The sequence below is a fragment of the Phaethon lepturus genome, unplaced genomic scaffold, assembly GCF_000687285.1.
Source record: "Phaethon lepturus isolate BGI_N335 unplaced genomic scaffold, ASM68728v1 scaffold5468, whole genome shotgun sequence".
Lineage (NCBI taxonomy): Eukaryota > Metazoa > Chordata > Aves > Phaethontiformes > Phaethontidae > Phaethon > Phaethon lepturus.
In genome coordinates, this window is record NW_010559591.1 from 33,492 (window position 1) to 61,262 (window position 27,771).

General features: G+C 41.6%; 2 protein-coding genes across 2 annotated transcripts in view; both read right to left on the reverse strand.

Annotated features, from left to right (window-relative positions):
* MAPK8IP3 (mitogen-activated protein kinase 8 interacting protein 3) overlaps positions 1-12,583 on the reverse strand; it is a 39,242-nt gene extending 26,659 nt beyond the window's left edge. Inside the window, exons 1-3 of the mRNA XM_010293391.1 lie at positions 12,352-12,583; positions 9,574-9,676; positions 6,737-6,855 (exon numbers count right to left, since the gene is read on the reverse strand). Coding sequence (XP_010291693.1) covers positions 6,737-6,855; positions 9,574-9,676; positions 12,352-12,583 — 454 coding nt within the window. The remainder of the gene's footprint in view (positions 1-6,736; positions 6,856-9,573; positions 9,677-12,351) is intronic.
* Positions 12,584-17,858: 5,275 nt separating this feature from the next.
* Positions 17,859-27,195, reverse strand: LOC104625699 (C-Jun-amino-terminal kinase-interacting protein 3-like; the record flags this gene model as incomplete). Its single annotated transcript, XM_010293393.1, has 4 exons — positions 17,859-18,012; positions 25,387-25,478; positions 26,233-26,303; positions 27,075-27,195. Coding segments are annotated over 4 exons (438 nt in total), but the record flags the coding sequence as incomplete, so codon positions are not given.
* Positions 27,196-27,771: the final 576 nt, after the last annotated feature.

Genomic DNA, 27,771 nt, shown 5'->3' on the forward strand with positions numbered 1-27,771 from the left:
AAGTAAATGAAAGTTAGAGAAACATGGTAGCATACAAGAAGTGAGAACACATCACAACACTCCAACATACAGATCCTCTTCCCACGGTTAAATGGGATGAATTTATGATGGCAAAAGCAAATTCCCAGCAAGAATGAGTAAGAAGCAGCATTTTCAAATAACTTTTGAAAAATTAGTAGACAGATAATTAATCACTTTGATGTTTCAGGCAATGTGTTCTTTGGATGCTGTGTAAAAAATATTGCAAAGAGCAAAAAAGTGAGAGACACTAACTGCAGTGTAAACTGAAGTGTGTTTTTGGTATGGTAAGGTGAATGACCTATCACCCTTTCTTCTGTGGCATGCTGTATGTTAGCTGGAAGATCAAGAAGTCATCTGTTTATTAAATTATTTTCTTACTTTTTAGTGATTCTACAAATGATCAAATAAATACGTAGCCAGTAATACATTAAAATGGCACAAGGACTTTACAGGTGCTGAGGAAAAAGTTCATCCCCAGGGAAGAGTTAATCCCCAGAAAAGACTTCATCTCCAGTTCTTTTGGAATAAATCTTTTTCCCTCCCATTACTGGGTCATCTATCCCTCTCTGCAGCTGTTTTGGGGAAAGAAAGGAACTCTGAAGAGGGTAAGCTATCATGCCAGAACTAAAAGCCATACAGCATCTCAACCACCAGTATCCTCACCACAGCTTCTATCTTATTTGTGTGTGACACAGTCACAGCCCAATGCTTTAACCAGCAAGAGGTCTGAAGGGCTAGTCTTGCAACAAAGAAATGGATGAAGCCATCCCAGAGCCATAGAATGGACACTATGAGATAACATCATGCAGGCTGTAATGGGAAAGCCTGGCCCATGGGGAAAAAAAAAAAAACCAACCCCGCTGTGGAGTGACTAAAAGGAGATCTCTTCACCTTGTTGTGGCACGGAGCAAAGGGAAGAGAGGTCTGGGCAGAGCCCTGTCTAACAGAGCCCATCCTACACTGTCTGCCTCCCACTGCCAGGCAAATAGTGTGAAGCATCAAAGTGGATAGTCAACTACAAGAAACAGGAGAATCCCCAAATCACCGCTACTGACAGCTGCGTCCTGCTTCTTGGAGAGGTGATACCACCATCACAAAAAACAAACCACGGTAATGCAAGACATGGAGGGATGCTGAGTGAATGAAAGAACTTAAGAAAAAATGCACATTAAAAAAAAGAAAAAAGGAAAGGAAGAAAAAAGAAAAAAAGAAAAAAGGCCTTCGCCTTACCAAAGAAATCATCCCGTACTATGAGAGCCATCCCATACGAGAAAGGGAACAGAAAGATATGGGGACAAAGGGGAAGAAAGGAAGAGAAAAAAGCAGCCATTAAGTACCAATCTGTAAATAGCAAACAGAGCAGCTCATTAGCATGTGTACATCTGTGTGGTGCCAGTATATGTGATGCTCAGTAGTAACTAACGTACACCTTGTTCTGCTGCAGCCTGGCCTAACAGGGATTTACGCCTGAGATGTCAGGACAAGCTCCAGATGAGCTCATCTGTTTCTTCGATCTTCATCATTTCCCCCAGATTACATGTCTTTGGGTTTCCCATCCCCACAACAAAGGTAGCTCAACAGACATTATGAATAGGGTGAGGGAAGGACAGGGACAGGAGGAAAAACAAAAGGGGGTTGGACATCAAAGCACTCATCTGGTCTTTTTGCACACGCCTAAATCCACCTCCACACTGCAACAAACTCCAACTCGACTTCAGAGGGAGGTGGTGTGAGAAAGGACCACAAAAAAGTGGCTTAAGTAAAAAAAAGTTTGAACTAAAAGAAAGGACGAAGCCATCCCTTTCTTTTGTAACCTCACAGAGCCAACACCAAGAGGTGCCAGGCAAAGGAACGTGACGGAGCTCATCGCCGCACAGCATTATGCTATCACATCTGTGTAAGTCACCTGCCTTTTCTACAGGGAAAACTTCATTCAATTTGCACTGAAATCAAGAGACTTCATCTGAAATTGCATCAGAACCCAAGTGCATTTTAAGAAAAGGTGCAAAGCCTCTGATGACAGACCGTGGTCCTAAGGCAGTAAGTCTCCTTCACCAAAACAAAAGACAGAGCTATCACTTAAACTCCTGCCAGAAGGGCAAATCTTCAATGAAAGACAGAGGCTTTGCCACTCTAATCCATTAAGAAAGTGTCTTTCAGGTCACTACAGCTGTTCCAGAAGAGGGCCAGTATGCATCAACTAACCCACAGTGGCCATCATGCACACAGCGGGATTCCTTACAGCGTGGTTCGCTGAGAGGAGAGTGAGAACCTAACTCAGTCCTGTGCCCACCCGAGCTCAGCTCTAAGCACAGCACCCGTCCTGGCAGTAATAAAAGCACTTTGAGCCCCAAGACCTTGAGTGACAGGCCAGTGTAACACAGTGGAGCAAACCTGAAGAAAGCCACACAAGAAAAGCTTATTGAAACACAGCAGGCGTGTGAGCACAGAGCGGGGATGTCCTGCTGCCCAGGGACCCACCAGTGCAAGGCAACCAAGCGAGGCGAACGTGGGAGAAGTCCGCAAAGCCAACCGTGTTTGGACAAGAGCAGGGGAGTATCACATGTGTATACCACAGCATTCGACCTCAACAAGAAAAAAAGAAACAAGAAAGGAAACTGAGCAGAGGAGATACACACCTGAGAACTCCCCTATGGGCCATGTCCAGCGAAGCACAGAGAGACAAGGGAAAAAAAGGAAGTGAAAAAAGGATCAATCAGTGACTGAAACCAACAAAATAAAAAATTTGTTCAAAAAAAATTAACAATGATTCAGCCATTTCAATGTCAAAAGGCATGAAATAGTAAGGACAGGACCTGCCATGACTGTAGATGGCATGACTCTACATACACGACATAAAAAAAATCAAGGGAAGGTAACCCGTGGTACAACTGCAACCACATGCCTCAGCTATCCCCAGTTTTCCAGACATGAATCTCAGGCAATCACATCTTCCTGGACTGGATAAACCTTTATTTTCTCTTTATTTCCTCTTTATTTAGTCATGTACCACTAAATGCAGAACAGATAGTTCCTACTGCCTTCCAATTTCCCCTCCCCTTGTGATTTTAGCAGCTAGATCTTCCAATAATAAATGTGTTCTTCAATGATACTTCAGCTTGCAAAAGACAATTAGTTGCATTCAAAAACTTTTTTTTCTTTTCTTTTTTACAGTGCAGTGCTAGGACTCAGTTTGATAATCCCATTTCAGCTTCTGTACAAAAAAATGTACATAAACTTACCACTAATATGGTTGAATTTCTGTCTTCACCACAAAAACCCTGTTATTTGAAGGAAGGTTTTAATCTCCAAAGCAAACACAGTTGCGCATCCTAAAACTGAAAGGAAGGACCTGCCCATAGCACACAACCAAACTGCTAGTGCTCCTTCGTGTCCAGAAACTCTTGGGGTAGTGAAGAGAAGGAAGGGGGACATGCAAGAAGGGGGACCCTAGCCAGGGTTGGGAGGTAAGAACCTGTGATTAACAAGTGAATGCACAGTAAAACAGCCAACTAGTGGTCCTAAGGGTGTAGTGAGAAAAAAGAGAATTTGGTCTACAATTACCACTAGTAAGTAATTGTTCTCATTCCGTGTTTTTCTCCAGAATACTTCTTATATAAGCTCATGTATGTAAAGCAGTATTAGAGGCAGGGGGGAAACCCACATATTTATTTATTATTTTATATTCAAAAATTTCAGTGAAGAGTGCCAATTTTGTACCAAGAGATGTTGGCCACTTTGCAGATATCCAGAAGGAATGAGTGAGATTTTCCACTCAAGAAACACATTTGCCTGCCAGCTACTGCTCAAGGACAATTTCTGTGAGATCCTTCTATTTTAAAATCTCTTTAATGAGATTTATCTTTCTTTAAGAAACTGAGTCCAAAAGGAGAGAATATTCTTTGACTGCCAAGTTTTGAAAGAGACTAGAGGAAATATTCAAATTTCACTTAGGTGGGGTAAACTTCATTAATTCTTTTGATTTATAAAGAGAAGTGAGCTCCAAATATGACCCAGAAAGAGAGAAAACTCCACCTTTACCAGACTTTCTCAGTGCTTTCTATTGAGCAAAGCCAAAAAAAAAAAAAAAAAAAAAGCACAAATCTCATTTCATGGTCAGAGACATGACCAAGAGACAAGATCTCTCTCTGCCTTCCTCCCTTTGTACAATCCTGGCAACACGTGTGTTCATTTTAAAGAACACTGTTATGTGGACAGAGTCAGCAGCCAGAACTTAACAAAAGGGTTAATTACATTAACATTTCTCACAGGAAAGCCACAGAACTACCCGATTTCATCACAGCCCATCTCCAAGGTTTGAAAAGGAACCAGGGGAAAGAAGCCTTCCTATTCTGCTAGCCTGCTGTGTGATCACCTGCAAGAGTTTTGCTGCTCTGCTCAAACCAGAAAATTGTCCCAGCACAGAAATGTACTCTTCAGAAGCCACACTGTGGTCTTCATAAGCCACCCTTACATGGGCACTGTTCAACGAAGTCTCTGTACGTTTATATTACAAGTGGTAACTGCCAAACAACAGTTGTCTCACAACCCAAAATCAATCACTGGTCTTTGGGCAGCCTTGTTACTGGAAGAGTTGAAGAACCTTTGACTTTAACTGAAACTGTGGTGATCAATCTTGCAAGGTTTCGGCAACTTAAATCTTTGGCCCTTTGAAAACAACAGTTTGCATTTCTCACTGATCATTGGGTCAGACTACAGGGTAATCCAATGGGCAACTGGATTCCCAGAAGGCAGGCTTCCAGAAGTGGGAAACAGGTTATCTGAAGCAGTTCATACACCAAGCAAATACTTTTCCTGAATAGTAACTCTTAGAAGCTGACAACCCCTGATGTCCCAGCCATTTTGAGGACAGCAGGAAAGCAGCCCTTGGCACAGTGATTAGGGGAAGACAGCCATATAATCATCCATACACTCTCCTGTGTATCTTCCTGGAGATAAGGAAGCACCTGAGGACCACAATAAAATAGATAGGCAATGTCAAGATTGTCAGTGTTTTTAATGCTTTGATTCTGCTAGGAAGAGAGTTCCCAATAATATAGGGGGGCTGGCTAACCAAAATTCATTCGACAGCCAGTAGATGAAGCTTTAAGCATCACATGTAGTTTCTATTGTCATCTTCACTTTAACCAGCAGTCTCAGCACTTCTGCAATGACTGCTAGCATCCAAGTGATTCTCAAACCTGGAAATCTTGCTTTTCCTTCTAAACTCATAATTTTGTACATATCTGCACATTGGCTCCAATTGCAGGCAGAGCAAGCTTGTGCTTTCATCTTGACTTTTCCATAGATTTTTTTTTCTTCAGCAATCTTAAGTTGGAGGTGAAAGAATAGACGTTTCAACACTTCAGACAATGGTCACCAATCCATGCACGAGAGCTCTCTTGCATGTTGCAGGGCTAGCACCACACTTCTAAAAAAACCCCTATCCATATCAAAAAGGTATTGCAAGCGTTCTGATGATAGTCTGGAACATGTTCCTACATTCCAGTTGCATACTGCCTACAATAGTGAGAATTTCAGAGATTTTTGTCTTAGATAAAGCAAGAAGTATTGCATGAAACTCCTTTCCAGTCTTCAGTCCATGTCTTTATGGTTAAGTCTTGGGTGAATAGGGTAAAACCTATCCTCTCTTCAGAAACATACCCTTTTAGAGGGTCCTAATACAAGACTCAAAGGTGACACAGGTATCTTCCTAATTTAATTTCTGCAAAGGTGAGCTGCTGCAAGCCTGTGATATGATTCAGTTCATCCTGTTCTGGACATATATATATAGAACCAAACTTACAAGATTATCCATAAGCAGCTCTTACATCAGAAAGCAAAGGTACACTTTCAGATCAGATCTCTTGCTACTAAATGAATAAAAGGCATATTGTTGGAGTCCTCATGTCTCCTAACGCTCCTTAAATCAAGCAGTAAAACAGAAAGTGAGCTACACAGTTATAAACTACATCAGCTGTCCGTGTTGTCCAAGTATTCAAAGACCATTCATATTGTCATGATTCAAGAAAACAGTCAGCAGGGCTTAAGAACTTGATTAAATTCTGACATTAATTAAGATCTAGATACTCAAGAGTCCCACACCAAAAAGTATGGCAAGGGCTAAGACTGCTACCTGAGGCAAAGCTGCTTCTCTGACTGCTTCTAAGTCCTAGTCAGGAATATGCAATATAACCAGACTTCAGGTATTACAAGCTTCTTCAAAATCAGCCTTACTACATCTCTTGGACTGACTATAAAAGGGTAAAAACCGCAGTACAGGCCATAATATCTCCTTATCATTTAAACTTCAAGAACTTAACTAAAGGAGTTACTTTCTTGTGAATTTCAAACAAACTCTTTATTCCAAGTGAAAATGATAGTGTGTAAAATTACAGGGCGGAGGGGAAGTTTGGGGGAGGAAGCAGAAGGAGCAAGTTTTGTCTTCCAACTGTTTGTGTGGGAGAATCCTATAGAAAAATAACTTCCGCACATAAAGACAACCCAAATAAAAGTTACCCAACAGCATATTTTCTAAGTAAGCATTACTGTACTGCAGGTACATATTTCAGTCACTTGTATCAATTTCCATGACATTTTTTTAACAGCTAAACATCCAAATTCTTTAAAAAAAGAGAATGTAAGTGCTTCTAAGAAGCTTAATATAGTTGTCATTGTACCGGAGAAAACAGAATGGTTCTAAACAAGTTTTTACCTAGCAGATCTGCTCCTTCATCAACATCTCCGATAACCTCGGACCCTGCTGTGGAAAGTTCATGATACAGAGAGTCTGTGTTGATGCCAAATGCTTTGTTCACAATCCCTTGTGTTGGGCTGTTGTTGGAAGAAAAAAAACAAGGACTCTTGTTACTTGGTAGCATTTAAGCTAGAAAATTTCTCTCTGAAATACTGAGCAGCATCCCAAACCATTGTGATCAAAACTTTGAGAGTACATTCCACCTGTTCACTGTGGGCTGATTCAGGGAACATACTGAGTAATGAAAAAAGCATGTTCTATTCCCCATATCAGTGACAAGTACCTAACGAGCACAACCTCAAAGCTCACCCAGCTGACTTCCTTTTAAATCATAATAGTTAATGGCTATTCAATATTTGATAGAAAAATTTCAACTTGCAGAAGCTCTCAGCTCTGACTTTGCAGACTCTGCAAGGATTCCCACAATCCTATCAATTTAGATAGCAACCTCAGATAGCAGTAAGATCAGATAAGGACTCAAATGTTGAAAACAGCAATGGTCTTTTTTCTTTGCCAACTAGTACGTGAAATTAGCCTGAAGGGTTAGTTTCTTCTCTGGGTGACTCTATGCGCCGGAATGCTTCCTCACATGTCAGCAAAACGTATTTCATTAAAGGTAAATCAAAGTTAACGTTTTCAAATCATATCATATGGGAGCACATTTCCACCTCTTCGTGTCTGTGGTACCATCAACAATCCTCTTGCATTTCTTGACAGTCTCATGGCTCAAAGAGAAAATAGCTGTTACAGGAGGTAAGAGTGAGGCAACCTCTGGGATTGTCACTGCCTACTCTAAAAAATGGCCCTAATGCGGGTAAAAACACTTTTAAGTGCCCTGTCTTGTTTGAGGGGAATCAGATAGCATGAAGAGAGTCTGTGCAATTTTTCCAGCAGTCTAGCAGAAAGGTCCACTGGAGAATATCTCAAATTGTGTGATTTCATTCTTAGATAAATCACATCTCGGTGATAAAGCCTCGAAGTTACAAATGGGGTGCAGTTGCTGTCTCTGATATTGCAGAGTTACAGTATGTTGCAGAGAAAAGGGAAAAAAAAAACAGTGGGTTTTTTCAACAGAAAAATTACAGCTACCCCCCAGACAGCTGAAAGCACTGAGGAGTTACAAATGGGTGCCCTGACTACACCGGGATTAACCAGTTCATGCAGTCCAATGGACAGCACAAGTGACAAGACGCAACCAGCACTCAGCATCTGACCTGAAGACCCAATTCAGCTTGAATCTACTTCTTCAGCACTCAACTTTCAGAAGTTGTATCTCTCTCAAAAGCATTCTTCTTTTAAAGCAGCAAGCACACTGTTCAGCAGCTGCAGCATTAGCTTGTGTCTCCTGTACCCTTCAGCCTCACTACCTGGATCAGAGATCACCGCCCGAAGAGCTTCCAGTGCAGCAATCCTCTCCGTTCCCTTCTTTTCCTTAGGTCTGACCAATTTTCAATGAGATCAATTTTCAATCTGATCTCATCACTTTTGTCTTTCCCACACAGAGCTCTTTCGGCTACCCTAGATTCCTCCTGTACTGGACCCTAAAAATTGTCCATGCCTCATATGTATTGTGAGGAGACCTTAACTGTATGTGGTGTCACAGTTGAGAAAGGCTGTGACATCTGTTCTTGCTGCTCGTATCCTTCTCGATGAGGGTGCTCAAACAGGGGGAATCCAGTCCAGATTCTCACAGGACTGTGAGAAAATCTTGCCTTAACTTTGTCAGGGTACTATCTTCTGCATACCTGTAAGAGCTAGGGTTTTTTTTTTGCTGGTCTAGTGCCAAATTACCCACCAGATGAGGGTAAAAATTAATGAATCCTGCCAAATTAACCACCAGAACTTAGTAAAACTAATCAAGGCACCTAGACTAATAATTCTAGACTAATACATGCCTCAAAGAAATACCGTGCCAAAATTAACAGACTTTAGGCAGCTAAATTAATAGCCCTTAGGGAGCTAAATAGGATTAGCACAAAACAGGTGATGGATAGGAACCAGAGCAGCAGAGTAGTTCAGTAAAAGTCTGCTAATTCAGAGGACTCCATCGAGGTCCTGAGTGCACTGGGATCAAAACTGCTCTGACCAGCCTCGCCTGGGACCCACAACCACCCAATGGTCTAAGGGCTCCCTTTAACCTCTGGCCTGCACCTTCAGTCTTTCTCTGAGCTACACTTGTAGGTGTACCTGTCTCCAGCCCTGTCTCCTGCTGCTCATGGGTAGCACCAGGACCTAACTGAACCCCTTGCTTTGTCTGGGGCTGCTGATGGAGCTCGTTATCAGTGCTCTGCCCTCTCTGCTCAGAACCTGCAGGACTGGGAGTGCTAGGGTTACTCCTGCTTGTCCTCCATCGTGGAGCAGCCCTGCTCCTGCTCTTCAAACACTTACAAAAATTAAAACTGAAAAAAGCTTGATGTTTTAAAACTGAATTCAAAAGCTATCTCTTATTACACAAATGCATCTTTTCCCTCCTCCTGACAGCTTACCCCCATGTTCCCTTTGCCTGTCTTAAACCTTTCACTGCTCCATCTCTCTTGTCCTCCTGATCCAGCAAGGCAAACAAGCCCAGTCCTAGGTCAGCTGGACAGATCCTTCTGCAGATTACCAGCAGACATCTGCCTTCTCTGGAGAACTCAAGGAAGGTCAGGACACCTCCTATTGGCATTATGCAGAATATATGGACTTTCTCAAAAAAGCTCCATCTTGAACTCGGTGTGAGCCACAGCATCCATTCCTTACTCCTCATAAAATCAAGCAAAAGAGCTTTTCACACAGTGAAAAGTCACAATCAATACCTGTTACCAGTGCGTTCCAGGCGGGGGTCTTGACACATATCCAGCTCTGGAGTAGAGTCTATGATGTCCTGAACATCAGACCACTCATCACTGCTGCCCATTCCTAGGTAAGACAATACATATGATCTATAGGATCAGGACTTTCACAGGATGGTGTTCTTCAAAGGGACATTTGCAGCTTTGAATATCAAGGTTTCAAAACTTCATAGTGTCATGTTCAAAGTCTTGAAATAGGAACAGAAAGTGGCTGGTCATCTAGAGTCACAAATGCACCAGTGCTGGGAAGGTGCCCTCACAATTCCAGAGCAGGAAGACTTCCTGCTTCCCCTCCCCCCCACCATACCAGAGTGTCACCAAGGTCATTGGCCTGAACCCTCATTAAAATATAATAGTAAGAAATACTTTATGCATTAAAATAAATTAAAAATAAACTCTTTATCTATCAGTAAAAACTCTTCAACCACCATGCAACTTTAGCTGAGATCAAAGACAATACAGTGATTTTCTGTATAGCTTCACAGACTACTGTAATTATGAATTGGCACTATTTAGTTTTAATAGAAATAATTTTTCAATACAAATTCTCAAGTCTACAACTGGTTTAGATACCCATTACAGTGAAATTTCGCTTAAAAACTGATACATGAAATCTACTCTGGTTTCTGTACAATCTACAGCCTGAAGCCAGTATTTAATTAATAAGGAACTTCCTCCTCTTTTGTCAAGTCACATTTATTGGATAGCAAACTGTCCAAAAGCCCAGACTTGCACCTATTCTAAACAAGCAATATGAACACAGTGTCTGTTTACAGACGGATTAGAGACCTAATCTGTAAACTACCTTAGTCCCTTGATGTTAGATGCGAAATTTTTGACCTTTCCAAAGAGCCTCAGTTGCCAAATATACAAAGCCCATGACAACTTGAGTGTTAATTCTATTCTTTTAGGCTGGCATTGTGCACCAGCTGGCAATACATGCCATGTTTGAAGACAAACTGAGATGTGTATCTGTTTCCAAAGTAGGCATCCATACACCAATGGTTCTCAAGCTGAGAGAAACAGAGGCTTCTTTTTCTTTAGGTTTTCAAGCTGGGAGGCTTTTCTGCAAATACCTTTGAGCACCTTTTTTTGGTAGTTCAGCTCTAAGGCATTTGCATCACTGACAGACATTTTAATTATAGATGCATAAAATACATACTAAAAATTCAAGTATCTGTGTTTCTCCTCAGCATGGAGATCTGATTCTGCATTACGTGTGAGAAACAGATGAAAGGTTGAATATGCAGAGCACACAAGAAAGATACAACTATCTTTGAGCGGATTCCACAACACAGTACTTCCACCAAGAAAAAAGCAGCTGTCACATGCACAATGACTTCAGAGTTGCACACATCTAGAAGGGAGCAGACTTTGACCCAAGAAAGCTATGGATGGTAAACGAGCTTGTAAAGCAGCAACTGTAAAAATAAGGATAAGTATTTAGTGGGCATTCGAACTACTGACATCCGTGCTCAGTTTCTCTGATACCAGTGTTTATACTGACTTGCCTTGTCCAGGATCACCGAACAGATCACATTTAACAGCTGGCTATGCAGAAGCCATATGCTTTTATGGAAAACTACATTGGTTTTTGGCAGAACGACATCTGTGACCCTGGGACCCCCTCAGCTGCTAATATAAATACAGATTGGGACTCAGTCATGACAGTTCTCATTCAAATGCCTCTACAAAACGTGTTACGTGTTGGTTTATAGTCTTAATTTGTTAGGAACCAGCTTGTGAAGGTTAGCAGAGGAATTTCCTCTGTATTACTTGGGAAAAAGGATGATCATCTGGTAGATGCTAACCTTGGGGACCTACATTCATCCCTGCGCTCCTGTACAGACTTTCCTTATGATCTTCAGCTAGTTTTACAGTCCTTTTGTATGTAAGTGGACCTGTAAAACAAACCACTTCTCATCTCTGAACGCTGCTGCAAGTCTAAATACAATACAAGCTGGGAGTTTCTCAGATACTACATTGGCACAGCTATATTAAAAAGCACAGAAAGGGGCTTTCATCATGTTATTACACCATTTTAAATATTCTGGTGCTAAAGGCTTAGGTGATGGCTTTCCTGACTAGAAATCATGAATGCAAATTACTAAAGGACTCCAGGAAGTGGAAAGAAAACAACTGTAACTTCCAAAGATTTGGGTGTTTCTTATATGAGAAATAGACTAAAAGAAAACAGCTTATTTAGCTGAGAAAAAAAACTGGATATAATTGCTATTTTTAAACACATCAAGGTGTGGGATAAACACATAGAAGGGAAAATATTTAACCCGACTGACAAATTTGGCATACAAACAACTGGATATAAAATACTTACGAATAAATCCAGAGAGAAAACTAAATGGAAGCTTTTAACTATCATACTGATGAGGTCCAGAAACAGCTTTCCAAAAGCTCAGTTAGACTAAGATGGGACTTGACTGTTCATGAAAGAGGTTCTATGACATGGATGAATGCAAATGCATGGGACTGAACTCTATAACCTATTCCCATCCTGTGTATTTGTGAAACTATTCATATTACTGATGTTTTAATAATTTGCTACCCAGAAAACTTCTAGCCCTGTCTTGCTCATGTATCTTTCTAAGTAAGGCTACCTCAAATTCTATACTTATGAAGATGATTACTCCTCAGTATCCCAGCCTCCTCCTGTAACAGAGGGACACAAAGCACTGCGAAGTCAATTACTTTAACGACCAAGTACTCAAGTTCCAGCTCCCTTACCTATGCTGACATTTCTCATCTCCTGTGTGACCTGGACTTCCATGTTCCGGCTGTTCCGTTTTTCTCGTGCCCTCTTATTGCTCTTGGTTGTGCCATTGTATTCACTGATGGGCTGGATGCTTTCATTCAAAGGTGTGACGGCAGCAGAGGGCACAGATGACGTTGGAGTGTTGGACTTGGTTCCAGTGGTGCTTGGTGTGGCAGCTGCTGAGGACTGCCCAGATTCAGACATTTCATCTTGAGGACACTGTGGCAATTCCAGGGTAAGGGAAGAACAAAAAGGGAAAAGCACAGCTATACATTTCAATTAATCTCCCATGTGTTGGTGTATGGCTGCCTTAAAGCATTATGGAGAATGAGTCTTGCTTGCTGTACCAGCTACACGCCCAGCGCTGGCTGGTAACACCAGGCACTGTAACCGCAATGAAGCAGTGAGTTCTCGTGCTGAACTCAGCAAGCAAATCCCACCTGAGAAAGAACTGATATCCTTCCTCGTCTACTACTAAACATTGTTCTTCACAAGTCACATCAGTATGCGATCTCTTCATCATGCACCTCAAGGAAAGGTAGCCTTATCGTAAGTGAAAAGCACCTGCAGCTCACACTGACTATAGTGGAAGCTGATGGGCTTTGGCACTTGCAGTAAGACAGGCCAGCATTTCCCAAGACTGGAAGGCAACATGGGTATTACTTGGGAAGGATGTGAAGTGGCCTCTCGGAGGTCCTGGATGACGTCATTACTGTAGAGCATCAACACAACCTGGATGAAAGAACAGCAAAGTGGTTCTGACACTAAACTGCAGAAGCAAAGCAGATACCACGCTGGGATGGTCTGACTTTGCTAGCACAGGAGACCTATGTCCCCATACCACTTTATGCAGAGGCTAGCCAGGCATGGGTCCAGTTTGACAACACAGTAGAAACAGGTGTGGTCTCCCCACTTCAAATGACAGGATGACAAGACCCAAGAGTTCAAAAATCAGAAGCTGACAAATTAACATAGGAGATGGATTCCCAGTGTGAAATGCACACAAATGGCTCTCAGTTTTACAGACATTACAGCCCCATTTCTTGTAATATCACCTCTTGAAAAACACAGGAGGCTTTCCAGGCTCTGTCAGGATTTTACAGTGACCCTTGTTTGTCTATTAAAGCAGCACCGCTTCACAATCAGCCAATTAACGTCTTGACCAATGCTGTGATCACTCCCAGACCCAAATGAGATCTCCCCATGCTTCACGGCAGCACACTCTAATTACTGCCTGCAGGGAGATGACAAAATTAATGTGGAGAGTTATATGTGACAATAGTTGCAATTGGGTGCAGTGACATTCAGCATCTGCACATCCAGACCCAGCTTTTGTCTTTACTACTTGTCTCTCCCCTCCTGTGCAAGTACTAGAAATATCATGATTCTGCTCAGAGGCTGCTCTGAACCTCCCAATGCTGGAGCTGTGATGCTGTTTCACTTCACTAATTTGGAAGTCTCGTTCTCCTGTTCTAATAGTAACTTCACAACATGACAAAAAGATTCAAAATGGGATGAGATAGAAGACTGAAAAAAATGGTGACTTAACCCTTTGCAGCCATTTTTTTTTTTTTTTAAATGGAATCTTACTAAGATCTTCCTTTAATTAGACTGGCCTTTGCATGCTCATCTTAAAATACCCCGCTGTACATTGCACTGTGGAAGTCAAAGGTTTTACACTGCATCTGTGCATTTACATTGGAAATTAAGATTTTTTTTTTAAACTGCATTACCATTAAATATGATCCACATTTTGTATATAGTTTCTGCATTGTTAGTCCAAACAGCACCTACGTGGACATTCAAATCATCCTCCTGCACTTTTGCTGATTTTAGCATCAAGACTGAGATAGGGACTTTTCACTTAGACTGCTACATGTGAAAACCACACTTCCCACCTCTACTTCATATTCCTGTTTCAGGAGCTACTTTCCTAATACATACAGAAAAAAAATCAAACCAGGTTTTTGAGAACAAATATGATCCAGTAAGCCTTATACTAATTCAACTGCAGTCTGCCTACTGTGCTTTCTAATGTATGAAGCGATGACGAGTATCAAGTGTGAAGTGCAACTTCTTTCCCCAAACAAAAATGCTGTTGGATGAAAGGATTCAGAGATGTTCTTGTACCCACTCTAAGTCTATAAGCATAACCAAAGTCCATGAGTATCTTAGCAATGTAAAAGGACATCCAGGTGGGTCCACATGTCATTCCTTGTTCTTAAGAACTAGATGTCATTCAGAAACCCTGTTATGATCAGTGTCTATAGGGCAATATTTGTATCAGAGATATGCTGTAATTTTTTGTTTATTGACATAATCTGCCTCTCACCCAGAACACACCAGTGAGTAATGACCCTGCTCTTTCACTTACTCTTTGGTTATACATCCGAGTTTTATATTTACCTAGAAAACATACTTTATCAACCTACCAGCCTGCATTGGAGAAATTCCTCCCAAATGCAAATACTACCAAGGTGCTCCTCTTCACAGTCCAGAAGCTCTATTAAACTTTGCTGGCATCTTCCTTCTACTGTCCCAAGTTCTCCGTCAATGCTAAATAATCCACTAAGTGTACAGCTCTCCTCTACAGCATAGGAGGCATTCTCCATAACCCATAGCTCACCCAAAGAATACTCTCCACTTACCTACAGCCATACCTGTCAACCTCCTAAACATCAAATGTGTAGTAGTGACCTCCAAAATGCATTGCAAAGGCCCAACATTCATAGCAGTCATATGTCACCATGAGAAGCCACAATTGTATGGTTATAACACTGAAAGCATAGTACATAAAAACAAAAATGTTAAGGACTTTCATCTCCAAAACATTGTATAAAATAAATGTATAACTGAATGTAAAAATAAAATAATGACAGCAACTAAAACAGAAAATAATAATAAGTATACACAGACACTTAAAATATAACTACAGTATGGCCCCATGGAGAAGGAAAACTACTCAGAAGAGTCAGGATATACATACTGGGAAAGTGAGTCATGTGTGCAGTTGATGTCAGCAAAAGATCAGAGCTGCTGAAGAAGAGGCAATGAGTGCATGAGCAGTACTGCTGAGATTTCAGTCATGCAAAATATTTAAGAAACAGCATTCCAGTCAGAGAGTGTGCAAGAAGCTTGCAGGAGGAAAATCTCCATTCCAAATTGCAAATTTAGTAAGTCAGTCAATTACATCCTTTAATTATTCATAAGTTTGCTCCATACTCTTGGGAAACCCTCTGTAACACACTACCCCATCCAAGTCTTCCACAGCCCAAGCTCTCTAACTCTACCCTACCAGCTAGCCTCTTTAAACCCAGCATCCCACTTCTGAGTTTCCCTAATGAGCACCAACACAAATCCCAGCACTACCCATCAAATACATTTGGAGCAGCACACTACTTCTGCACAAAGCTTTCTTGTAACCAGAGATGGATTTTTTTGCCTGACACCATCACCACCAAATCACCAAGAGATCCAGTCAGTAACCCTCCCTTTACCTGAACTTGTACATCAAAGCTTTCAGTTTATCTGAGTTCCTGTTGCATTCTGCAATGCAGATGCTGGGTTATCAGTGAGATCCACTCAACTTCCTTCAGAAGTTCTGCAGTGGTACCACTTAAAGAACTACACCTTACCAAGTCTGTGGAAGATGGATCTAACACCAATGTCCTCTCAGCTCTTCTCTAAAAACCAACCACTGCTGCATGCATCTGACTGCTAAAGAGCTTGAGGGCATGTTCAAACCATAGCGTGCAGCACTGCCTGGAGATCCCTGCAATAAACTGGTGCCAGAACAAGAAGCAGTTTGGTCTCTGCGCATTATTGGTTACTGTCTGTGTCCTTGCAGCAGTGTTGTGTTGGCACAGCACTAGTCTGAAGAAACACATTCATGCTCTTGTCTTCATTTCCACCATCCTTAATTATGTTATTGCACCGTGGCATTGCTATTCCCTAATTCCAGGCAAAGCTCGCCAGAAATGACTGCAGGACCCGACTGGCATTCTGCAAGTATGCCAAATTTCTGTGCCTCTAACACTACAGCAAGGGCTGGGTTCCAAGAACAGTCACTCCATCCTATCCAAAGATCTTGCATTTGGATTTCCAACTTCCATGATGGCAGAAGGTTGATGAAGTGCTAAGGTCTGTGCTGTGCTAGGCCTGGCTACTTTACAAAGGTAGTGTTAAAAAAGGGAAGTTGCTGCTTTTTTTTCTGCATAAACATTGAATTTGTGTAAATTTCTTGTGCTATGCATCACCTGCAGAGTCCCTCGGGCCAAAGTACCATTAATATAATCTGGAGACATCCCGAATGGGTAGAACAAGTTGGGTTTTTTCCTTCTTTCTTTTTTTCCTGCCCTTTGCCTTTACTGCCTCAATGTATTTTATAGGATTAGTGATTTACAACGTCTCAAAAGGAGACCAGTCCTTAGATAGACATATAAAATACCTGATGTTCTACAAATTCCAGGCAGAGAGAAAGAAAATTCATCAGACACTTTTAAAGCAGACCAGAAGCTCTGTGAGGTATCAGTAGACATATTGCAAGCTGTGCTAGGTAGATGCACCACTGGCTCTCAGGCCTGACACCAGGCATTTGTGGAACATCATTCAAAGACAGGAATTTGCTGGGATCCTGAGCACAAAGACTTTGAGAAGTCTACAGGTACACCTCATGGGAAATATGGATCACCATCTATAGTCTAAACTGTAAACAACTGCAGTGAGCTATCAGCTAAGAGTACGACACCGGGGTCTTTGGGCTCAGACCAGTCTCCAAATGACAGAGCAGAGCACCACAAGCAACAGGCAGAACCATGCAGCTGCTTCAATGCAATGCTGTTAATTTTTTTTGGCAAGCCCAAGTGCAGACGGCAGCACATTGAAGATGACAAGCGTACTGAAGGTAGACAATGCAAGTCTAGAGCAATGACTAGATGTGTGAGGAACAGAAGACCTTTAAGCACAGTCCAAGACTTGGGCATCCAGAAAGGATTAGGAGCCCTTTTCACTGAAGATAGGAAGGCCAGAACAGTGATCAGTCAAAAAGGACAAACACTGGTGAGCAAGCACAACCCAATCCCTGGTCCCAGCTGAGGTATAAAAGCACTGCTCTTATCGAGGGGGAGAAAGAGGACAGGTTCCACCAATTCCTCTCCCAAATAAACTACAAAAAAGTGAAGGATTTATCTTCCCTAAATCCCTAACTGCCTCCCCACACATTCCTCTCAACTTGGGGCCAGCCAAGTAAAGGAGATTATCACTGAGACAAGAAGCATGAGGAGCTGTGTCAAATCCCTCCCGCACCATATGCCAGATCAGCAAAAGAATATCCTCCCACCTACAGCACAGCTACCACGGGAGCAGATGCACAGCAGGGAGAGGCTGCAAAGGGTTATGGACACAGATTGGTCTCCATCTTAATGAAAATGTGGGATGCTATTGACAGTGGGAGAGTGGGAAACCCTTGCTCCATGACGGTCTATAAAACCTTGTAGCTGGAGTTGGACTGCAGCTGGCTGAGGTCACTCAGGTGCCAGTGGTCCAGTGTTGGGATGATCTTGGCCCCTATCTGCCCACGTACCATGCCATCCGCGAGGGGGAAGACATTCAGAGAGTTAGGACGTTCCTTCCTGCTAAACAGAGAAAAAGAGAGAAAGTGGAAACCAATCTGTTAGCCGTTTTCAAGGTTCTTATAGAAAAGAAACAGCTTATGTGAGATATTAATAACTAGAAATTCAACTGCACTCCTTCCCCTCATGTAGCAGCTGTATGAACTCCCAGCTCCCCCACTTCCATGGTGTTGTCTACTCAGACCCGTAGTATCTACTGCTAGAACCATACCTCTTTCCTGGGGAGACTCGGGGCGGGGCGGGGGGGGGGGGGGGGTGAAGTGACTGTAACAGGCACGACTGACTTCATCAGTATGAAACATTTTGGGGGGAATGAAAAAGTGCAGAACCATCAGCCAGTTTGGGAAAACAAGCCACAGCAAACAACTCTCACAGAAGAGAAAAAAAAAAAAAAAAAGCTTCCATAGATCCTAGAGATGTCATCAAAGAGGCTTTAAGTCAGAGTCACCTACATGGCACTTCTGTACATTCCACCCCAAATCTGGTTAGCTCCAACAGCAGAAATCAGAGGTTTTTGGATCACTTCCAATATTAAGCACGAAAAATAATACTTGTACTCTCTTATCCCCTCTCCATATCCATTTTACAAAGCGCTCAAAATTCAGAAATTAAACAAAGGTATAAATGAATGCATATTGCCAGATGTTTTCTTCATCCTCTTCTTTCTGGCAATTGCGGGTGACTAACTAGCTGCGGGTTGATTCGGAATATAAAAGCTGGCACACCAAGTTCCAGTGGCAGAAAATCTAGAGCAAGCAGTGCAGGTGGAAAAGGCTGCAGCATGCCGAAATCGGCAACTGGTTTTGTGCCAGAGAAGCAGGGACAGAGCACATATCCATTTAGGAGATATCCCCAGCCTCCACTAGCCAGACTCCAGTGGCCCTGCAGAGATCTCTGCTGATCCTCTGTGTGACATGCACCCACAGAGAAGTCATGGCACTTCACCTACTCCTGTATGGGGCTTCCGCTTATCGGTGTGGGGAGTGATGAAATCTGCTCTTCCGCACACCAGTGTTAGTAACAAGTAGACCTTCATGTGCCCTTCTTTAATGATCATCAGCAATGGCCTCATGACCGGGCTAGGCAACCATCACAACCACCTCTCCCCTGACTGTGGGAGAAACAACTGCAGCAAGATCTAAGGCCCCCCAGGATGTGTGCAAACACACTAACATGGAGATGGTGCACAAGCCAGCTCATTTATGAAGGAAGGAGGTGGACTGTCTAGCAGAGAAGACAATGTTCACAGAGCAGACCAAAATGCCCAACCTTTCCATTCTCAGCACTGCCCGGCTGACACAGCGTGCTGCACTGCTCCATCAGTGTCACTCGTGCTGAGGCACCATCACTTGCTGTGGTCTATCTTGGATAGGCAGAAGGGGCAGAAAGGTGTTTCCAGTGTGGCCCAACAAGGAGATTTGGGATGCACTTTTCCTAAGAATCTGCACTAAAAGCCTCTCCTGAAGATCCTAAAGACTTATACATGGAAGTTTCATAGACAAACTCTCTTACACGTAACTGTACTTTAGAGGAACACAGGTCATTGACACAACCTGATTAACCTTACTTTCTTTCACAGAGAAGATGCAATCATCTTTCGACAGGTTCAAAACCAGATTCATATATGATAGGGATTATCCATTTCCTTGTACCCTTTCCACTCAAAAGATATCTTGGTGCTTGTTACTTTTAAATATTAACAATCGCTGAAGGTTTATAGAAAACATTCCACTGCTGTTTGCCTAAGTACTGATTTATGACCTCTACCCTGCCATTTACACATGCTCCTAAGAGGTGATGATGCCAAAGTACAGTTACCTCTGCCTGTCTTCCTGCATTCACCTCTCTTTATCCTACTATTATCATTCCAAGACCCTGAAAGTTTCTAATAGCCGTGTTTTAAGGTTCTGAGTAACATACTAGGGAAATTTTTCCCCTAATTTGAAATCTTCACCCTTGGCACTGTACTGATGTAAAAGTCACAAAAAGTATAGTCAGTCATGTATAAGAGATTATGAAGAGATTCAAAACTAGAAATTAGAACTTTATGCCACAAAGACAGACAATTCCTAGTTTTAAAGTTAAAGAAATAATTCAAGGGTCCCAAAGAGTCTACTTCAAAAGAACCATTCTTTTCAGGGAGAAAAAAAATAGGCCATTTCTTGAGCTGCTTTAACCATTGGTTTCGTATCTTTCCTCTTCCTTAGGTTAGAATCATGGTCCTAAGGGAGTCATGTTTCACAGGTGTATGTAGCTGGAGAAAACTTCCTATAACTGCAAAATATTCCTTGCAAAAGAAGAGGTGCAGTCAGAATATCTAACAACATGGTATAATATAAACGCTTTTGTGACTATGCTGGGATGGTCTGACGTAACTCACTAGCAGCACTGAGAAATATGAGCCATCCCAAACATACACTGAGACAGACATCAATTATACTTCCTCTTCAGGTAATCTCTATCAGCTATCTTTTGGGAACCCATAGCTTATTTCTACATTCATATACAAATACATGCACATCTAACATGCAAGGAAATACAGCACCCCAGTGAATGTACGGTGAACATACAAAGTTCACAGTCCCTGCTAAACAGAGAACAGAGGTACAAAGTCTCCATAGCGTCAGAAGCTCTAGGATCTCCAGGAAAGGATTCTAATATAGATTGTTAGGAAATATCCTTGCCAAGTTTCTTTGGAAACACCTTCCAGCCTCTACTGAACCTCACAGGGAAGGAGAAAGAGCAAACGCTACCAAAGAGCTAACTTTAGCTTTGCAGTCCTGTAGTTGACTACCAGTCTTCGAAGAACTTTTAGAGTATCCTCAGGGCTGGTCTAGATTTTTAGCACTGGAGTAACCTTCATACACACAATTCCCTCCAGTACAGGGTGACTCTTAACACTTGGTTAGTTCCACCTTGCATTACAAGGTAAACAGCAAACTCCTCAATAATGGTTTGCAGCAGCCAAACCCTGGGATCAGGATGCTCTACAAGTAACATCCTAAGCTTATAAAACATAACAAAACTACAATTTGTTTGCCAGCATTTAAAGAGGAGAAGTGCTCTTTTTGTAGGCTCTGGGCACAGAACTCACTTCCCACTCAAAGTCAAAAGTGCCCTTGGAGAGCTACTAACAGTGATACACATTTTCTGCCCCGCTCAGAAAATATGCATGCCTTGTACGCAATAGCAAAATAAGGGGAAAAAGATGACTTTTTAAAATGTTCTAGGATGTGAAGTGTAAATGTCCAATCACAGAGGGCTGATCCTGTTTTGGGACTGAACTTCCGCATTTGAGCACACAAGCTTCTTCCTGATGTGTTATCCCAGCAGTGTGGTGGCTCCCTCTGCCTCACCCGAACAAGCACGTCTAACACCGGTGCCAGTAGACAAAGAGGGCAAACACGCCAGTACCGTACATTCCCAGTATCACACTATGGCCACTCAACAGCAACCTCCAAAACTAGGCTTAACAAAGTTAGGATGCAGCAATAGGATTTACCTTTTCCTCCATGACTGGCGATGACTGCAGTGACATAAACATAACAGCCAAAACAGAGCAGCAATCACACAAAAAGCAAGACAAAAAAACAACCATTAGAGAGCAAAGGTCATGCAAACATGCAACCCTACAACAGACAGGGTGTACACATGCACTGTAATCCACGCCGTGTGGAAGTGTGCACCGTACCCATTACCATTCTTGGATGGCGGCAGATATACACCCCCCCCCAACAGTTCTTGCACAAACCTCTCCCAAGTGGCAGGCAAACATACTTGGTGTACTTACGGTCTGATGCAAATACACATCCCTATGCAGTCTAACACACCCAAGCACGTCCACAGATTAAAATAAATAAATGCACCCAAATATGAGTGACAGGCTGTGAGAAATTATGCCCGTGTCCCTCCCAGTACACCAAGATACACCAACGCTGGTGTTCGCCCCCACGCAGCTGTGCAGTGACATAAAAACACACATCTGACCCGAGTGCTTGTGCACTAGCATATACAAACACAGAGCTACACACACGCACACACACAAACAGTGCAAAGCTTGAAATGAAGGAAAAAGTCCCATTTCCCACTGGCCGTTCCTACAAACTGAGATCACAGCCCCATTAGGGGTCTTCATAGACATAAAGTGTTTCTCTTTTTTCCCCTCTCCAAGGAGACTGGCAATATGCCACATTTAAAAGGGTAAAAGGCTGATTTCAGATTTAATCTGAAGAGGCAATTCTTGTTTTGCCCTTCATCCCAGAGAATGGCAGTCTTGCAGATACAACCAGTAACTTTTCACTGTGCATCTTTCACAGAATGATAACACAAGGTTACAATTAATATTAGCTTATTTTAAAGTTAGGGAAGGAAAATCTCATTAAAATCAATTTCTACCATGCAGTCAAACACTAATTTGGCAGGTGCATATATGAACCTTCCTTTAAAAGAGAGAGGCCATAAGCATGCTTTTGCTTACGGTACTTTTATATTTTACTGTTTAAGTATTTCCACAGATATATTCTTATTTACAGAGGATAAGTGGGAAGGAAAACAAGCCTAACGCACTTATCCCATTTCAGCTGTAACACTAGGATCAGACCATGTTCTGGGAGCTCACTGTGGACTTCCATACTGCAAGGGGGAGAGGAGAAAGAAGAAAAATAGTCTGAGAAGGGAGATTTTATGAACAGAACACCTACAAACTACTGGTTCTCTTACATCATGTCTTCTCTTGCTTTCTACACCCCTCACACCTGCCTCTTTTGCCTAGGAGGGCTGCCACTTATCTTTTGATTTTTTTTCCTAATAGATTTTTATATTTTAGACAATCCAATTTTAGCCAGATCCCAAACACTGTATTCTGTAATTACTGTTCTCCTAAACCACAACCTCTGTTGTGAGACTAATTTACTGTTTTGCAGAAAATAGACCAGAGACATAACTCACAGCCCACTCAACAGCTACAACAGCCTTTCGTTACTCCTCTCTAGAAGAAATACTGTAAGATAATCTTTTCTGAAAGGACTATTCAACTGTCAAAAGAGGAAAGGTAAATAGTCCCCCTTGATTCACATGTAACTGTGTCTTTCCTTCCTTTATGTAAGGCTTTGGTAGCGTTACAAATGAGAATATAAAAATCTTATCAACTGATTCAGAATAAAGAAAGAATCTTTCTTTGAGACACCAGTATCTTCCAGCTGCAAGTTATTCTTGCAGTCAAGGGTACAGAGTATCTTTAATTATTATGAGAGGTAATGAAATAGCAAATAGACAGTATTGGAAAAAATTCTTCACTGAGAGGATGGTCAAGCACAGGAACAAGCTCCCCGGGGAAGTGGTCATGCCTCCAAGCCTGTCGGTGTTCAAGAAGTGATTGGACAATGCTCTCAGATATATGGTTTAATCTTTAAGTTGCCCTGTGTGGGGTCAGGAGTTGTATTCAATGATCCTCGTGGGTCTCTTCCAGATCAGGATATTGTATGACTCTAAGGCTGCAGGGAACCTGTCAGGACTCCCAAACTAGTTACCAAAGTTTCTGAAGATTCATGTCTTTTACTATTCCCTTTCCATCCTTCAAGCCTCTTCCATTGACAAGGTGGGGTTGGGTCTCTTCTTCTCTCCCTTTTTCTTTCTTAGAATACACAGTCAAAACTTTGGCAATTTTAATTCGGCCTTTTCCAGAGCAGTCCAATGCAGCAACAGGAGGAGCAACAGGGAGCTATCGCAGACAGTGGGTATTTACATGTCCTATGCCAAGACCTGAAATTTCCTTTCTATTACATTATCCCCAAATCAACTGACATTCTGGTATTTAACTGTTACAGACCTAAATACAAATTACTAAAATATTCTCACTTCTTCTTTTATTCTTAATATATTTCCTTATTCTTAATTTCAAATAATTTTGCTCTTCCTTCATCTCCAAATTTTGCTCAAAGCTCTTCTTTTGCATTTCATCATCTCTACCAAACAATACCTCAAAAACCTTCATGGCTTTCCATTTATCTGTTTTCCCAGTATTTTCATCTCCATGTCTTTGCCCATGCTGCCCTTTGTATATAGTCTGATGTGCCATCTCCACTCCTTTTCTTAGCCTAATGCTTCTCAAGATTTGGGTTTTGAGTGAAGTTCAGTGATATTAACCATCTGAAGTTCACAGATCTTGGTTAATACCAAGATCAGCCACACATATTTTGTAAGAGATGAGGGAGGACACACCTAGCAGGCACTCTTTTCTGGGTATTCCTGTGCAGCTGGTACTGTATCTATTTTTCATAGCTTGTGGACAGCATGTGTACAAAACCTTTTAACATTCCTCAAGGCCAGAAGAAAAAAAAAGACAGGCAAGGACAACAAAAAGATTTAATCTCCTGCAGCATATTACTTCATCAGTATTGTTCCCCTGGAAAACACTGTTTTAGTTTAAAACTTCCTGGGTTAGACACTGTCACTATAGAATTAATCATCTCATTAGCATGTGAAGATTAACACAAATAGTAATCCACCATGCATAAAAATTGCCACATAAAACATCTTTTTTATGGCTGAGTGATTTAATAGATTATGCTTAATCTGAGGAGATTATGTGTTATGTGTGCTATTACTTCTCCAACCAGTATTTATGGAACATCACTTCTTCTTCTCACTCTGTGGGCAATGTTACAGGTATATAGTATCATCAGAGAGAAAGCATTTGGTTCCTTCACATACCAGTTAAAACCAGATGTACCTGTACTGAAATCAATGTAACTGCAACATTTGTGCTTTAAATTTGTCTTAAGATTACAAAAGACTAGTTTTTCTATATATTGAACCTCTTTCCTACCACTGCTGCCTTCAAACATAGACTGGTTCTTACTGTTTTGGTGCTCTGAAAACAGGGGCAGGTGGGGAGGGTGGAAAATCAATTTCTTGGGCCTAAGTAGGTGTCTTGAGTGACTGACTGACAGGATTTTTTTTTCCCTGTTTCTTCAAGGGAAGCTTTCTGTAATGGCTAACACATTTAATTGCTACGGTTTTGCTGGCTGTAACACATACAAAGACACACGCACACAAATACTTTATTTGACACCTCCATCCATTTTATAGATAAACCTTTTACATGCTACCTGAGAATACAAACGTATTTTTCCAGAGGCCCCCCATCAATAGCAGTGTGACAAAGCTTAAGGTTTGTAACATAGCACATAAAGCTCCTCGTCGTCAAGCATTAGAAAACATACCCACAACTCACCCACAACCCATTACAAAAAAGCTTCAACTACAATCCAAGCCCACAAGGAAAGATCCTGCTTCTAGTTTCTCTCTCTCAAATACGCACAGTTGGTTTGTAAGTTCCCGGATGGCATACATTACATGGAGAGGTTATGGCCCTACCTTCTCCCAGGTAGACTCCCCTCAGTTTGATTATTTCCCCCAACCTGCTGCATCTTTGATCGCTCAATGTGTTCCACGTAGGTCTGGATCATCTGTGAGGAGGGAAAAATCCATGAGCCAAACTGAGGAGAAGAAAAGACTCATTTTCTGCTTTTGTTTATCTTCTCCAGCATCCATTTACAATTCCCTTTCTTTTTTTGCACATCTCCTTGTCTGTGCTCTTGTCTCCTAAGCTGATGATGTAAGTGAATGGACTAATCTCACAGAAAATCTGACAGCAAACAGCATCAGGAATGACTTAAAGCTTAATCTCATAACAGAAGAGCCATGAAAGGGCATATCCAAAAATAATGTAAGTCTCCTGGAGGCTCGCTGGCAGTGGGAGATGAGGTAGTGGGGCACTGTTCACAGAATCACAGAACAGCTGAGGTTGGAAAGAACGTCCTGGTGTCCACTGGGTGTGACGTCCCTGCTCAAACAGGGTCACCTAGAGCAAGTTGCCCAGGACCATGAGCTTTTGAATATCTCCAAGGATGGAGCATCCACCACATCTCCGGGCAACCTATGCCAGTGCTCATCATCCTCACAGAAAGGAAGTTTTTAGTTTTCAGCTCAGAGGGAGCCTTCTATGTTCCAGTTTGTGCCAGTTGCCTACAGCCTTGTCACTGGGCACCACTGAAAAGAGCCTGGCTCCATCCTCTTTACACCCTCCATTCAGATATTTCTGATGTTCCCAAAGTTCAGAAGATCTAATCATCACTAGTACCGTAAAGCTGATTTCTTTGACACAACTTTACACATAGCCTAGGAGTTTATTTATTTAGAAATAATGAGATGACATCCTACCTCTGTATGACGCTGATGTAGAGCATTGTACTCTTTCTTCATTTCTGATTCACGTTCCTCCAGTCGTGAAACTACCAAGAGAAAATTCCAACCATCAGCTAACACACATTAGGCTCTCAAAAGAAACTACAAGTCTCAAGGCCTATTTTGTTAGAAATTAATTTATACCTACTAAACAAAACAAACAGAAACAGAAAAACGCACATTGTGGGATCTGGTCTTCATTACAAACTCAATTCATGGGTACCTGCATGTTCCCAAAACGAGCAGACCAAATACTGCAATAAGACCGTAGAAGCAGAGTTCTTCAGCAGTAGCCTGGTGCCTCGTAAGTGTCCTAGTTTGACAACAATCTAAATTATTCTCTGGGATGGGTTCCTCTGGCTATTTGAGGAGCAGGAGTACTGGGCAAAACACCAATGAATTCTAAGGGGAGCCTCAGCCAACAAAACACAGCCGCATGTTAAGGAAGTATTTGTAAAAATAAATAAACAAACAAACAACTATATGTGATATAGTTTATATGGGGAAAAAAAAGTGAGGATCCCTTCAGGGACAAGGAGAAACTGGAAACCAGGTTCTGAAGCTTCACCAATGGCCCAAATCTTGCATCTGAAGCCCCACACAAAAAAAGCAATGAAGCCTCTACTAAATTCACATGGATACATCTCATCATTTAGAAGGCTCAGAATTTTATACCAAAGTAAGGGATAGCCAGGCATTTCAGGCTTTGTGTAAATTACATTAAAACAAATAAGAAGTACAAAAATATTTTCAAAGTAGCAGCATATGTGTGTGATAAGCAAAGCATATAATCATGGCTGGTGTACAACTTTGCTTACTCTGATCCGCATAGTTTTTGGTCTTCAGCTCCAGCTGTCGAGTCTGAAATTCAAGGTGTTCCACTTGGATTTGTAGTTCTTTCTTCTCCTGCTCCAGTGCATCTTCAAACTCTATGAACTTCTGAATAGGAAAGAAACAGAGAAGGAGGCACAGATGAGGAATAAATGTAAAATGTGTTTGCCCTATATGACTTTTCCTCTCCACACAAAAAAGAAAAACTGAGAGAATATAAATTACAAAATAGGAAATAAGAATTTTTAAGTACTGTAATTAGTACAGCATTTAATCCAACTGAAGAGACTATTTTATATGAGAAAGTATTAGCTACCTTTAATGTATAATTAGTATATAAACTATAGTCCAACATGAGTTGTGTAAGTAAACCTGTACAACTTTTATCACCTTCAGCAACATTGTTCTTCCTCGTGCCAGGCTGAATTTTGATTCTTGCTAATTTGATGTCAGAGAAGACAAATTCTATTTTTATGTCATATATTTACAAATACATATGTCAGAAACCTTCAGAGCAATTAATCTATTTGTGCAGTTTCAGAAAGCTTCACCTATAATTCATGTATATGAATAACGTTTGCAGAAACATGCAAGTCCACCAATGCACGCAGCATGGGCAGCAAACAGAAGGAGCTGGAAGTCATTGTGCAGCAGGAGAGCTATGATGTAGTTGCCATCACAGAA